Source organism: Telopea speciosissima, chromosome 1, assembly GCF_018873765.1.
Source record: "Telopea speciosissima isolate NSW1024214 ecotype Mountain lineage chromosome 1, Tspe_v1, whole genome shotgun sequence".
In the NCBI taxonomy this organism is placed as follows: domain Eukaryota; kingdom Viridiplantae; phylum Streptophyta; class Magnoliopsida; order Proteales; family Proteaceae; genus Telopea; species Telopea speciosissima.
Genome location: NC_057916.1, coordinates 20,934,810 through 20,948,399, shown reverse-complemented (window position 1 = coordinate 20,948,399; position 13,590 = coordinate 20,934,810). Strand labels below are relative to the sequence as shown.

General features: G+C 39.6%; 1 protein-coding gene across 1 annotated transcript; it reads right to left on the bottom strand.

Moving 5' to 3' along the window:
- Positions 1-2,367: 2,367 nt before the first annotated feature.
- On the bottom strand, positions 2,368-7,613 carry LOC122650868 (NHP2-like protein 1). Its single transcript, XM_043844255.1, has 5 exons — positions 7,474-7,613; positions 7,255-7,375; positions 7,036-7,139; positions 2,771-2,902; positions 2,368-2,673 (listed from the first exon to the last, which is right to left on the bottom strand). The coding sequence occupies exons 1-5, from the start codon at positions 7,474-7,476 to the stop codon at positions 2,647-2,649; spliced, it is 387 nt and encodes a 128-aa protein (XP_043700190.1). The 5' UTR covers positions 7,477-7,613; the 3' UTR covers positions 2,368-2,646.
- Positions 7,614-13,590: the final 5,977 nt, after the last annotated feature.

The window sequence follows — 13,590 nt, the reverse complement described above, 5'->3', positions numbered from 1 at the left end:
CACAAGCATAGTGGAAAGTACCGCCTTACCCCGATCAGGCAAGACGCTCGGGCAAGGGTAAGGCGGTACATTCTACCTTGCTTGTTTGTGGGGCGCACACGGCAGTAGGGGCATGTTACGTACTCTATTTTATCTTATTTAATAGTTATTTATTTATTAGAAAGTTAATTAGGGAGTTATTTATTTTAGGGAGTTATTGTACGTGGGAGATTTAATAGAAGATTTAGGAGTTGGGTAAAGGGAGTTGGATGTGGGAACTATTCTTTAGGAGTTAGTTATTGGATGTGGGTAGGTTTCTATAAATTAAAAGGATAATGTAACGGGTTTTACCATGAATGAAATATTTGCGTAAAACATTAGAGGTCGTTCCCTCGAAAGAACATTTGGAGGTCTTCCCCCCTCGAAGTGGGTTTCTTCCCTATTCTCTCTTTATCTTTATCTATTGTTTCTCCCTTTTATTTATTTTATTTTTAGAATTATCTTGTATGTAACAAATGGTATCAGAGCCGGTTGATCCTACGGCTATGGGTACGAAGATCGAGATCATTGAGGTCATGCGTTCATCCATTCGGGACATGATGACGATCTCCAACGAGATGGTTAAAGTTTATCAATGTGTTCAACAAAGTTTGGCGGAGTTGAGGACGGAGATGAATAAATTGAGGGAAGATACGGTGGTCAATGCAATTAAGACTGAAGCTATAGCGGTGCACCCAGAGTAGCCAAAGAAGAAGGAAAAGAAGAAAAAGGAAAAGAATAAGAATAAGAAGGCGACGAAGAGGAACAAGACAAGGGATCCCAACTGCAGATCATATACCACATCCTCCAAAGCAATACAGTTGACACATCATGAGGTGCATACTTCATCAATTGGGATTTTCCCTATCAAGATCTGGGATCCGGGTGAAATAATTTTTATTTGTTATTTGGTCTTGAGGACAAGACCAATTTTAGGGGGAAGGATTGTTACGTACTCTATTTTTTCTGGGAGTTATTTATTTTAGGGAGTTATTGTATGTGAGAGATTTAGGAGAAGTTTTAGGAGTTGGATAATGGGAGTTGGATGTGGGAACTATTCTTTAGGAGTTAGTTATTAGATGTGGGTAGGTTTCTATAAATTAGCAGGATAATGTAATAAGTTTTACCATAAATGAAATATTTGCGTAAAGCATTAGAGGTTGTTCCCTCGAAAGAACATTTGGAGGTCTTCCCCCTTTGAAGTGGGTTTCTTCCCTATTCTCTATCTATCTTTATCTATTGTTTTTCCCTTTTATTTATTTTATTTTTAGAATTATCTTGTACATAACAAGGCAGGCGGAAGTAGAGGAGTCGAATTGATAGACCACTAAGGGGGAAAATCCTCTCTAATTCCCTAATTGCCGAGTGCGCTGCAGTTCGGGGTTGAGAGCTCAACACGTGGAAGATGCGACATCCAACGACACCAAGCTCAAGAATAAAGGGGGAAAAAAAACTAGGTCAATTAACTTTGCATTGTTGGACGAAGTATCTTCCACATGTCGAGCTCTTAGCCCCGAACTGCACTGCACTCGACAATTAGGGAATTGGAAAAGATTTTAATCTGACCACTATGGGTGGTTCCCAGCTCAAGGAAGGGCGGCCAGGGGGTGGGGGTGTGGGGGAATAGCAGGATGTTATACATCTGATTGGGGGGAAGTCGAACAAACAATCTCTCCTTGGATTTAGGCCAGGGTTCTACTGCACCGACAGAAACCACCTTGCCAAGAGGCGCTTCCCCAATACCTAAGGGATGATCTGGATAGATAACATGTAAAATTTTAGAATCAAATTCAATACCTTATCTACCAAAATTTGCTTGCGTTCCCTATTAGAGACTTTGGTATCTAAATCTCTACAGAACTTCTATCGGATCTACCACAATACCACATAGCAAAAACCACTATGAACACCGGCCATAAGCACAATGGCCATGAGCAGAGAATCCAAGTTCAGTTTCCTCCAGTAGCACTGAACGGAAATTCTCTTCGTCAACATCCCTCCAAGGTTGTCCTCGAATTATTGGGATTGATTCATTGCTTATTTCTGTTCTACAATACAAAACAAGATGGCTATAAAGGTCTCATATCCAAACAGACATGGACCAGCTTATCTTTAGGAAAATATTAATAACAGTAAGAGTGTACGAGGCCAAGCCCTCTTCTTGATTCGTTGAAGCTCTTTGAAACTCTTATCATAAAGCAGCTTAGAGAGCTAAAGGAGGTAGAAAATTAAATCCTCAAAAATGGATAATTAAGCCTTAAAAATACATAAACTACTGCTCCATAAACAGGATATACCAAGCAACACTACAAAGCTCACACAAGCAATAATGGAAGCTGCAAGGAGTACAACCTGAATTGAGTTCTACAAGTGAATCTCATTCTCAACATAGTTCTCACTCCATTCATAGCATGTAAGACACCTGATAATAACTTTAAGCAATCTACAACAATGAGTTTCTATTAACTCTAACTGTAACGTGCTTCCATTCGTTGAAAAGGAAGAATAAAATCGCTAATTATGGGGAGTACAAACACCCTAGTGACACAACTTGCATCAGTCAAAGCCTTCAGACCAAGTTATAGGATCTGAGAGGCCCATCATACTGAAAAGACATCATCTGCTATTTTAGATTAGGAGTTTCTCAATGGCATCCTGCATAGCAAGCAAAGAGTTGGATATTATCACCATGTACAAGGAGAAAAGAAAAAGAATACATTGCTGGACAAAATGAAAAAGGACTGTAGATAACCTTCAGTTGCTGTATTTGGGATTTCAACTGGCTTCCTTCGTTGCTCGTCACAGAACAAGCAATCACAGGTCTTGTGACTCCACATGCTCTGCCAAGGGCTTGCTTGGAAGGAACAAAGACATAGGGCACATTCTGCCACAATTATGAATTACAAATGATTCATTGAAAATGATGGTAGTTTTATTACTCAACTGTTATAAATGCAACATAATGCCAATTTCACAAGCATTGCACGACTTTATACTGTGTTGTAATAATGCATGTATGACAGAAGATTGTGAAACAAAACTCCAATGCTTAGAAACATTGGTCAAGTGTAATCTACCACATGGGAATACTCGGATTTCATAATGTTCACAGTTAGGTAATTGAACATAACCTGCCAAGTAGTGGTCCTGAGCCTGAAACCTCTACTGGCATATTCCCACTGAACCACCATACCACACAGCATGAGAAGTTGGAGCATCTGCTCATAATGATTTGAATATTCCTATGATGCTACCTCGTAATTAATTTTGAGTGGCAAACTCTGTAAGTCAACAATTTGTTTGGTTATTATATCCTAATAGTAGGAAATGGTAGGATGCAGATACCAATGCTCATCAGAACAATTCATGATATGATATATGGTTGTGACATATGTATAGGAAAACATCCCAATCCTGGGGAAAAGTTAGTTCAGATCTGAATGGTGAAAAAGGATTCATGTAGCAAGCGCATTTAGTAGGGACAAGACATAGTTGATTTCTTATATTTTCTAACAAAAAAATATTCCATTTCAATACAATATAAGACAAACGAGGAATCCTTGGCATCCATCAAAATTATATAGATCCAGTTGAATGCCTGAAACCTGATGGAAAGATATTGATTAGGGTACCATAACAAATTGATGGCAAGATTTTTTTTTCTTGTTTGGACAGAAAAATTGATGGTAAGATATTCAAATAGTATTTAGCTAAGGTCAAGCATTTGTTATTATTGACTCAATTTAGCCGCAACTAATTTCACATCCAAAAGTGAGACACTCAATTGAATTTTATTTCTACAGCATGTTAAGATCATGTTCATTAACATGCATGCTGTTTGATTCAAGGAAAAATGGCTGTTCTAGAATTCTGCTATCCTGGTAGCCTAGTTATTTTTTTATGTTTGAAGGAATCTCTTTCTGATACTTCTACGACGGGGAGAAGCGATTAGGTCCAAACTTTTGCTCCGTTGATACATCTGTCTTGGTCCCCTCCCCCCAAAAAAAGAAGAAAGATTCCCCAGATTATATACCATCAAATTACAATATTTTATAACAGATTAATGAGTAATCAAGGTCCTGTTGCATTAGTGGCAATTGGCATGTTTAGAAATTACAAAGGTAATGCCTGCTTATTATGGCCTATGGTTCTTCCAGACTCCAATTTTGCAGAGCCAAGACCTCGACCATATGGATTGAGATCGGCAACCTTTTTCCATAGATAAAATTTGCCTGATAGAAAATGACTCGAGATCAGTTATTAGTTGTCTCTTCCTTAAATCTTGGCCCTTGATGGTTCTCTCACCATATCCAGCAGGCTATATCTGTAAAACCGTCCCAGTGGAGGCATAGACCATAGCCACTTGGCTAACTCCTATACACTACAAGTCCCACCCTACCCCTAATTATAAGTTAAGATACTATTAAAAAATGACGAATAGTTAATGGAAAAATAAATAAATTAACCACAATTTGATTCAACATTGTTCCACATTCATCCCCACCCCTCAGACTCATAATAATAATGCCTAATTAGATTACAACTGATATACATCACAAAAAGGCAACAGTAAAGGCTTGTAGATAGAGAAGGGTGTTATAATACCTGGATTTTGCCACATGGCATATTAAGTGAGTCAATCTAGACCATTAGATTGGAAAAAGCTGCCATGTATTGTCAGATGTCAAGTTTGGTGCTCAACTTCAATCATAGGGCCCATCATATACTGGACCCTTCTCCTTGAAATTTCATCGGTTCACAATTTTTTAAACATTTGTAATTTTAACCCTTTGTTTTCAACTTCATATTGACAGATTATGTAGTACGTGAGGACTAAACTTAGCACATAACAAGGGGGCTGGGGCATAACCTATTTAAAGTTTGGCCCAGCTGACCCACCTTGTTACAGATACGACTCTGGTGAGATGGAGAGTTTCTTTCACACTCATATTTTTTAATAAAAATAAATAAATTGACATTAACTTTTAGATGTTATCTTATTTTATTATCATTTATGGAAAACCATTATTCTAAATATAATGATAAGTACCAGCATAAGGATAAATATCAACATTATTCAATTTAAATATATTTATATTTATGAGAGAGGGGTTTTGTCCAGAACCCATTCCATCACTCTCAGCAGCGCCAAATTTAGACATCATGTTATCTATTTAACTATGTAACAATTCCATACCAATCTCAGATCTCCAAGTATCACTATGGGGTTTTAAAAATGTAGCCCAATAGAAGCTCAACAAGAACCATAAAAAACCAAGGGGGAATGCATACATGATGGACCATACAGTTGAGATTAGGCCATCAAATTCTACAGGTGGCATATTTAAGGCATCCCCGTCTATCCAACAATCAAACAGCCAAATCTTCAGTTCACATGGTGGAAACATGGGGGCCAAATAGACAAAGTCCAGGGTCAGGGCATGATGGAAACATTTACCCAAGATTTATATATTAAAATCCTGCTCAGTCAGTATATGCTGCAATTCACACTATTATTAATTCCATTATAAATGGGAACAAAAAAAAAAAATAATTTATTATGTCAAGAATTAAAATACCCATTCAGTATATGCTGTTATACAAATTACCTTTTCTTAGCAATGATATATAGTATAATAAAGGCACTACCACCCCCAGAATCTATGAACTAAATTGCATTACTTTTCCCTACCATACCAATCATACTTGCAAACCACACCAACTGATTTTTAATGCATTTACAACCAAGAGCCTTGTTGTGCACCAGAGGTCATCTTGAGTGTATTTACTTCAACACATAAGTACAATTAGAAGTAGATTATACTCTTGAATCCAGTCCTCATTTTCATAACTCCAAACAATTATATTTTCCCCCCAACAGCATCTTACTTCCCTGCAGAATCGCAAAAGCTACATCTCTCACAGTGCTTTATTCAAATTGCATACGTTCTTTATACCCAACGCCCCCAAACTTTCCGGTTTATACATTCATTTCCATTTAACAAGGTGGAGCTTTTTCACTTCACCCTTTCAATAAAATCTTGTGTGTATTTTTCTAACTGCTAATGTGCAGGTGCTAGTATCTGAAAAGTACATGTAATAAAATGGCAGATTCGCTAAGACACTTTATCTTAGCACACTCCCCCCCCCCCACCATGCACACGCACTGTGTGTGTGTGTAGAGAATGGCCTGTAAATTGGTTTTAACTGCCAAGCACAGTATCTTCCTAGCATCAACTGTCCTCTCCAGTTTATAATATGCACTTAACGAGTTATTTCGTACATCTCAACATTTACCTTTATAACGACGGAATAATGTAATACCCCAAAAGTATTAGTGACTCTAACTATTGATAGTAAGTGTGTCAATTTAGAACCGGAATTGAAAACCAGAACCGAAATCAGCCATTTAAAACCAAATAACAAAAAAAAATCAGTTCAATTTTGGTTTTGGAAATTGAAATTCTATTCAGTTCAGTTCAATTTTGGTTTTAAGCTACAAACCGTTGTTTTGAACTGAATTGAACCTAAACCATACTAAACCCTAAATGGCTTAAACATGAGCTCTAAGATTTCAGTTATCACTTCATCTCGCGTCAGTGACTCTCCTTACTTCTCTCCCGTAGTTCTGTAATTCTGCCTATTTAATTTTTTTGTGCCTTTGCTTCTTCAAGGCTAGCACAAGACTTAGGAACCGAATAAGTTGAACCAAATTACCGAATGAATGCGAATGTAGAAAATCGAAGAGGAACCGAATAAAACAAACAGATTCAGTCGGGTTTTAGTTTGAATTTATGAAAATTATTCAAAACTTCAGTTTGTACATATTGTACCTTGAATTAATCAAAACCAAAATACAAAATCAGAACCGAACCGATTGACACCCTTAAATTTTGAAAGGGTCATATCTAATCCCCTTATGAAAGAATCAGAGTGCTTAAACCCATCACATGTTCAGGTGTACAAGAAGCAACTGAATCTTAAAAAGAGAGAAACTATCCAAGAAGAGGCAAGTACCTTATCTTCGGCGAGTAGAGGAAGGTGGAGAAGAATTTCGAGCGGCTCAGTATCAGCTGCCATTACTATGAACTCTGATATGCCCCTGTTGAGCGTCTTGGTAGCTGAAATTCGGATCGGATTAATATGACCCATTAGACAATAAGTACAAGATGGAAGATAAATTGATGGCTTTAGGGTTTTAGCCTTCAAGGCGTGTCAGGCAGAAGACAGACAGACCTTCATTTGCACCCTTTTTCAGCTGTTTGTAGTTGGCAGCTTGTTGAATAAGGTCTAGAATGGTTATTGTGAGCTGGGCATCGGCCAGTGGGTACGCTTTCGGATTCACGGCTTCGGCGGTCTTCAAGACAAACAGACAAGCAGATTAATACCAACACATATAAGCACCATATAATGCCATGGAAAAACCAAGAGAGAGAGAGAAAGATAGTTTCATACCATTTTCGGTTATCGAAGACAAGCGAAACTACGGTTTTTCAGTTTCCCTGCAGTCTGCACCTAGAAATCAAAGGTTTAAGGAGGGAAAGGCTTTAAAGAAACGACACCCGACGCTGGGTGGTGAAAGTTATAGATAATTTAAGGCTCTGTTTGGTTGCAAGTAAACGAAGTGAATGGAAAAGAAATCACTTTCAAACAGAAAAGAAGTAAATAGAAGAAAAATCACTTTTGAAAAGGAAAGCTTTCTAATCACAATTGTACAGTTTACTTAAAATTCTTACCGTGTTTTTTTTTTTTGAAAAAAAATCTTACCACATAAAATCCATTTTATTTTTTGAATCAAAGGAATATTGACTGCAAAAGAAAATGAAAATTAATAACCAAATTCGATATATTTTGGAGTTATGCTTTTTTTAGGTAAGTAAGGTAATGATTATAAAAAATTTCACTTTTGCATTGATTTAGTTTCAGTTCTATATCTCTTCCAACCAAACGGAGCCCAAGGGTGTCAACCGGAAACGATAACTGAAATCACAACCAACCAATCTATAAGTGGAGCTAAATGGTCATATTGCTCTTGCACCAGCGCGGTAGCCAATGAAAATGTGCATAAAGGCATTGGTTTGGATGTGATTTTCGATTTCATTTGGGGTTGAACAGTCTTCTCGTGCACAAAGGTATTTATTTGGGTCTAGGCGCAAGAACCACGCTAACCACATGACCGGTTAGCATTCTTTTTCCCAAAAATTTATAATTGATTCGATTTTGGAAAATGTCAAAACTCCAATGACTGAGCAGGGAAAGATTGAAACCTTGGTCTTGCAAATCCTCTTCTACAAGAGCTCTCAAGTTCTGAATGTTTACTTTCCCTAGTTGGTTTGCAACTATACTATTAAGATGACAAACCAGATTAGAGTTTGTTTATTTATCTATTTTTTTGGTAACATCATAGTAGAGTTTAATTCACATTGCTGAAACTCAGGTTCAGGAGTTCAATAAGGCTGTATTTTCTCCAAACAGGCAAGTCGTTGTTTCCTCCACATACTCCCATGACTACAAAGTACTAGTCTCCCCCAAAGCATAACACCTTCAAGTTGAATTAAGATGCCTCACTCATTGGAGATAAAGGGGGCCTTCGGTGTGTTATTCAGGGCTGTAAAGTAACTCCAATTGTTGTTGTCTCCATCCCTGCTACCTTCTCCTCGGTCCTTCAAGGTGAGGCTATATCCTTGAGATCAGGCCTTCTTTACTGTATAGCCGAAGGTATTGAAGATTTAGAGGTGGAATCAGATTGTAAAGCTTTGATCTCTTTTTCGTCAGACAGTTTCCCCCCCCCCTCCCCCCTATGAGGTGTTTCATCTTGTGCATGACATTAATCACCTAAAAACTTTCTTTCGAAACTGTTCTTTCCACTACATCTCCACGCAAGAAAGAAATTAGGAGAATGGCTTAAGTGATTAGTTTGTTCACTCAGCCCCTTCATTTATATCCTTCAATAATAAGGCAGAATTACAAGAATGTCCATGTACAGCCGACTATGCTAAATAACAGGGAATAAACAAGGGAAAAAACCCAAAAATACCCTTATCGGGTTACATAACTCAACAGTCAACACCTTGTTATGGTTTGAAGATGGAAACCTTCATTTGAGTATCACACATTGAAAATCTTCTAAATCCAAATTATATTGCTCATTTAGTCGTATGATCATGGGCATCTGTCCTGTCACTTCCTTTTGGATATAAGTGTTGAACTATTCACTGAGTAGGAGACAGAGTCCTAGAGGTCTTAAAGAGTGCTAGTGAATGTATGAACTCACTGCTTAGAGGTTATAATTTTTGAATATTGTTGTTCCTACACAATTATTTTAGCTACCAAGTTAACTTGGTACAGGTCATACCGGAAGGAAAATGAGAGGGGGAGCATACCATTTGTGTTTGCTACCTGTTTATGGGTATGTGCTGTTAAGAGACCAATGCTACCATCCAATTGGCACGATTTGATTTCTTTCCACTGTTTATATCTTCTCCTGCCCGATTTCTTTTGTTATTGGGCTACCAACTCCTTATAATTATAAAATTTATGCAGTGTTAATTTCAATTATTTGATGGTGCACTTTGATTATGGGTACTCTAAATGCATGATAGAGTAACCAAAATGACTTACCTGGTAATGTTGCTTTATCTTACAGTAATGACTTTGCTTAATATGAATGCAAAGAGAAAGAGGGAGAGTGTGTTCACCAGTTTGGACAGGAACTTCATGCTGGTATCCCCACCACCTTGCTTTCTAGTTCGGTTGGAATAATAAATTAAAAAAAAATCTGCTGCTGAGATCTTTAAGAGCAGCCTACCAGGAATCAGAGGAAGACCCAAATATTTGACAGGGAGCTGGCCAACAGTGAATCTCACTTTCTCAATAAGAGCAGCTCTTTCCAAATCAGAAACCCCTGCAAGGAAGAGAAGAGACTTTGATGGGTTTATGCACAGATCCGAGATCAATTGGAAGTGCTGCAAACAAGACATAATGGTTTCAAAGGAGCTGATGGAAGCGTTGGAGAAGATCATTTGGTCGTCCGCAAAAGCTAAATGGGAGAGCTTGAGAGCTTTGCACTTGGGGATGGGAGAAATGAGGTTCTGATCAGTGCAAATTTGGATATCCCTTGATAGAACTTCCAAAGCCAAAGTGAAAATATAGGAAGAAAGAGGGAATCCTTGTCTGATTCCCAGTTGAGAAGTAGCCTGCCAGACTGCCAATTACTAGAACAGAGAGTCTTGTAGTGGAGATGCATGAATCCAATGAACAAAAGTCGGTGGAAAGCCCATATTGGTCATCACATTGATGATAAAATCCCATCTAATGGAGTCAAAAGCCTTGTGAATATCAATTTTCATAAGGGCAGCAGGGGAATGACTGGATCTAGCAAAGCCTCTAACAATCTCATTGCAAAGGAGAATGTTATCAGAGATGTTTCTGCCCGGGATAAAGGCTGACTGGTTTTCGCTAACAAGCAAGTCCACAACACTCTTAAGTCTGGAGGCAAGGATTTTGGCAATAAACTTGTAGATCATATTGCAAAGAGCAATGGGCCTGAAGTCTGTCATAACTGAAGCACCTTCTTTTTTGGGGATAAGACATAGGAAAGTATGGTTGACCCCTTTGATCTGAGAGGGATTGAAGAAGAAGCTCCGAACAGCTTTGATAAGGTCATGCTTTACAATGTCCAGGGCAACTAAAAAGAACCCCATATTAAAACCATCAGAGCCAGGGGCACCATCCACTTTGAGAGATCGAATAGCAGTCTCAATTTCAGCTTCATCAGGAATAGCGTTAAAAGAGGGGAGCAGCTCATTTGGGATGAATTTGTTGAGTAGGTTGTTTGGGAAAGGCCCAGGATCATCCAAAGAACCATCGAAAATTTCCTTGAAGTACTTCACAGTCGTGTCTTTGATATCTTTGACTCTAGTAATAGAAGAACCGTTAGGAGCCCTTAGCATGAGAATAGAATTTGCATTTATCACTGCTTTCAAAGATCGATGAAAATAAGCTGAATTTGAGTCCCCTAATTCCAGCCATTTAATCCTAGACTTTGGCTTAAGAAAGCATTCCTCTTGAGAGAGAAGCGAGGAAAGCTCAATGGAGACTTCCTTTTCTTCTTCAGTCAAGGCAACAGTAAGGATATCAAATTGGAGCTGCAGCTGGATAGAGGAGAGCTTGTCTTTGCATAACAAAACCTGCTGACCAATGTTACCAAAGGAGGTCGAATTCCAACATTTGAGAGCATCCTTGACATTTCTAAGCTTCCTGGCAAAAGCATTAAGGGGAGAGGAGAAAGCATTTACAGGCTTATCCCAAGCATCTTGGACAGTTGGCAAAAAGGTTGGGTGAGATACCCACATGTTAAAAAACTTGAAAGGCTTCGGGCCAAAGGAGATGCAAGGTTGGATGGTAAGGGTGATAGGGCTGTGGTCAGAGATGCCAGGCCTATCAGAGGTGGCAAGAGATGAAGGGAGAGCTGAAAGCCATTCTTCATTAACCAGGATTCTATCCAACTTACAAGTGATACGGGTGCTGCCCGTTCTTTTGTTGTTCCAATTAAAAATTGGACCAGACCATCTTAGATCATTGACCCCTATGTCTTTAATGCACTCATTGAAAGAGGTTATAGCATCCATGTCTAAATGATCTCCCCCCCAGCTTTTCATTGCTGTACCTTATAACATTAAAATCTCCACCAAGACCCTAAGGAGCATTGCCAATCTGATTTGCAATGGAACATAAATCAGTCCAAAAAGACAGCCTATGAGAGGGGCAATTTGAGGCATAGACCACAGTGAGGAGGAAACTTTAATGGCTAAGGATATCAAGGAAGCTAAGATGCAAGAATTGAGAGGAAGAGGAGATGAGAGAGATATTGTATTTACAAGGGTCCCATAAAATCCAAATTCTGCCATTTGAATGGTGTTGGTATTTGGAGAGAAGAGACCAGCCCGGAGCAATGGAGGCCAAGATTCTAGAAGAGTTGGGCTCCTTTATATGAGTTTCAAGAAGGCCGCAAAAGCTTGCATGATCAAGCTTGATCTTGAATCGAACAGCAGCATGCTTTGAGGGGGAATTTAGGTCCCTAGTGTTCCAAAAAATGCCTTGGTTCATTTGGACAAAGAGGCTAAAGGCAACGAAGGCTCACAGAGCCGAGAAAGAACAGACCTGGGCTGAGAGGAGTTGCGGTGACGGCGTTGGTAGGAGCCAGCAGGGGAGGGATTTGCCAAAGGGAGGAGTGTTAGAGTTGATAGTAAATATGTATCAGGGGTAGTTCAGGAACTAGACTTCTAACTAGTTCCCTTATTATGTATTTTTAGCTTTTTATGTCTTTTTACCTTTTACCTCCCTAGGGAGGTGATTGTAATACTTTTAGTAATTCTATTGGAGCAATATAGGTGAGTTGGAGAAGTTTCTCTAACACACAACTTTCAACCGTAACTCTCTCTTCTTCCCTCTCTTGTCTCCTTCTTCTCTAACATCTTCCTTCCTTCTCCATTGTTTCCCTAAGCTGAAACTCAACTAGGAGAGGGATGTCACGGCCAGAAGGGGAGGTGGGTTTAACCGGCTATTTAAAATTTGGGTTAGAAGCGGTTTGATGGGTAGGAAATTTTAGAAGGGAAGAGACTTGAGAACCCACATGGGTTAAAAGGGGACCAGGGCCAAGAAGTGAAGGTTTAAGAGATGAGATGGGGGCCAGAGGGGGACAGGTGGAGGAGAGAGACAAAGTAAAAGTCTTAAAAGGGGGAGAAGGCGTCAAGCATTTTGAAAAGTTCGACTGACGAGGAAGCACGCGACGAAGAAGAGGGTCTTGCAGAGGGGATAGCATCAAGAGGGGCCGCCAACAAAGGAGAGTCAGACCTGGGAGTAGGAGGGCTAACGCTAGAGAAGCTGGTGCGAGGGATCGATGACATGCGAGATCGACTACGATCCGAGATATGGAATCGGAGCACCTCGGGGCAGGCATCAGCGTCTGTCTTGAAGGTGCGAAGATCAGAAAAAAAGGGGAGTACCCATAACTGATCCCACAGTGCTGAGACCTTCAGAACACCAGTAGTGAAGGGGAAGGCCTGGCAAAGAAACCCAGAGAGGGAGCGAAGAGATATCAAGTCGCTGGAGTTGAAGCTGATGGTGCTATTGCCGGAGGAATAATGGCTTCTTTCCCACATGCCAAGAACCACCTTCTAGAACATGAGTCTTGTCTTTATCATCAGAGAACTTAAAGATAAAAAAACCATTATCCAACAGCGAAATCTCAAGATTCCCCCGAGTACGCCATTGCTTGGAGATCTTCACTGTATGGAATGAAGGTCGAGAGCTAAGGAAACTTCCAACCAAGCAATTCTCCTAGAGCCTTGCTTCATCTTCTAGAAAACCCGAAGGGCAGCGTGCAACTTTTGCAGAGCCCATAATGGAAGGGGCAATAAAATGCAGAGGAATGCCATCGTAAGGTTTTGGAGCCGACCTGAATAGCAAACTCCAGTCAGAGGAAGGAACAGGTAACGTTGGAGTGGAACCAGAGGGAGGTGAGGTGGCGATCGGGGTGGAGGTGGAGGAAGGTATAAAGAGGATGGAGGT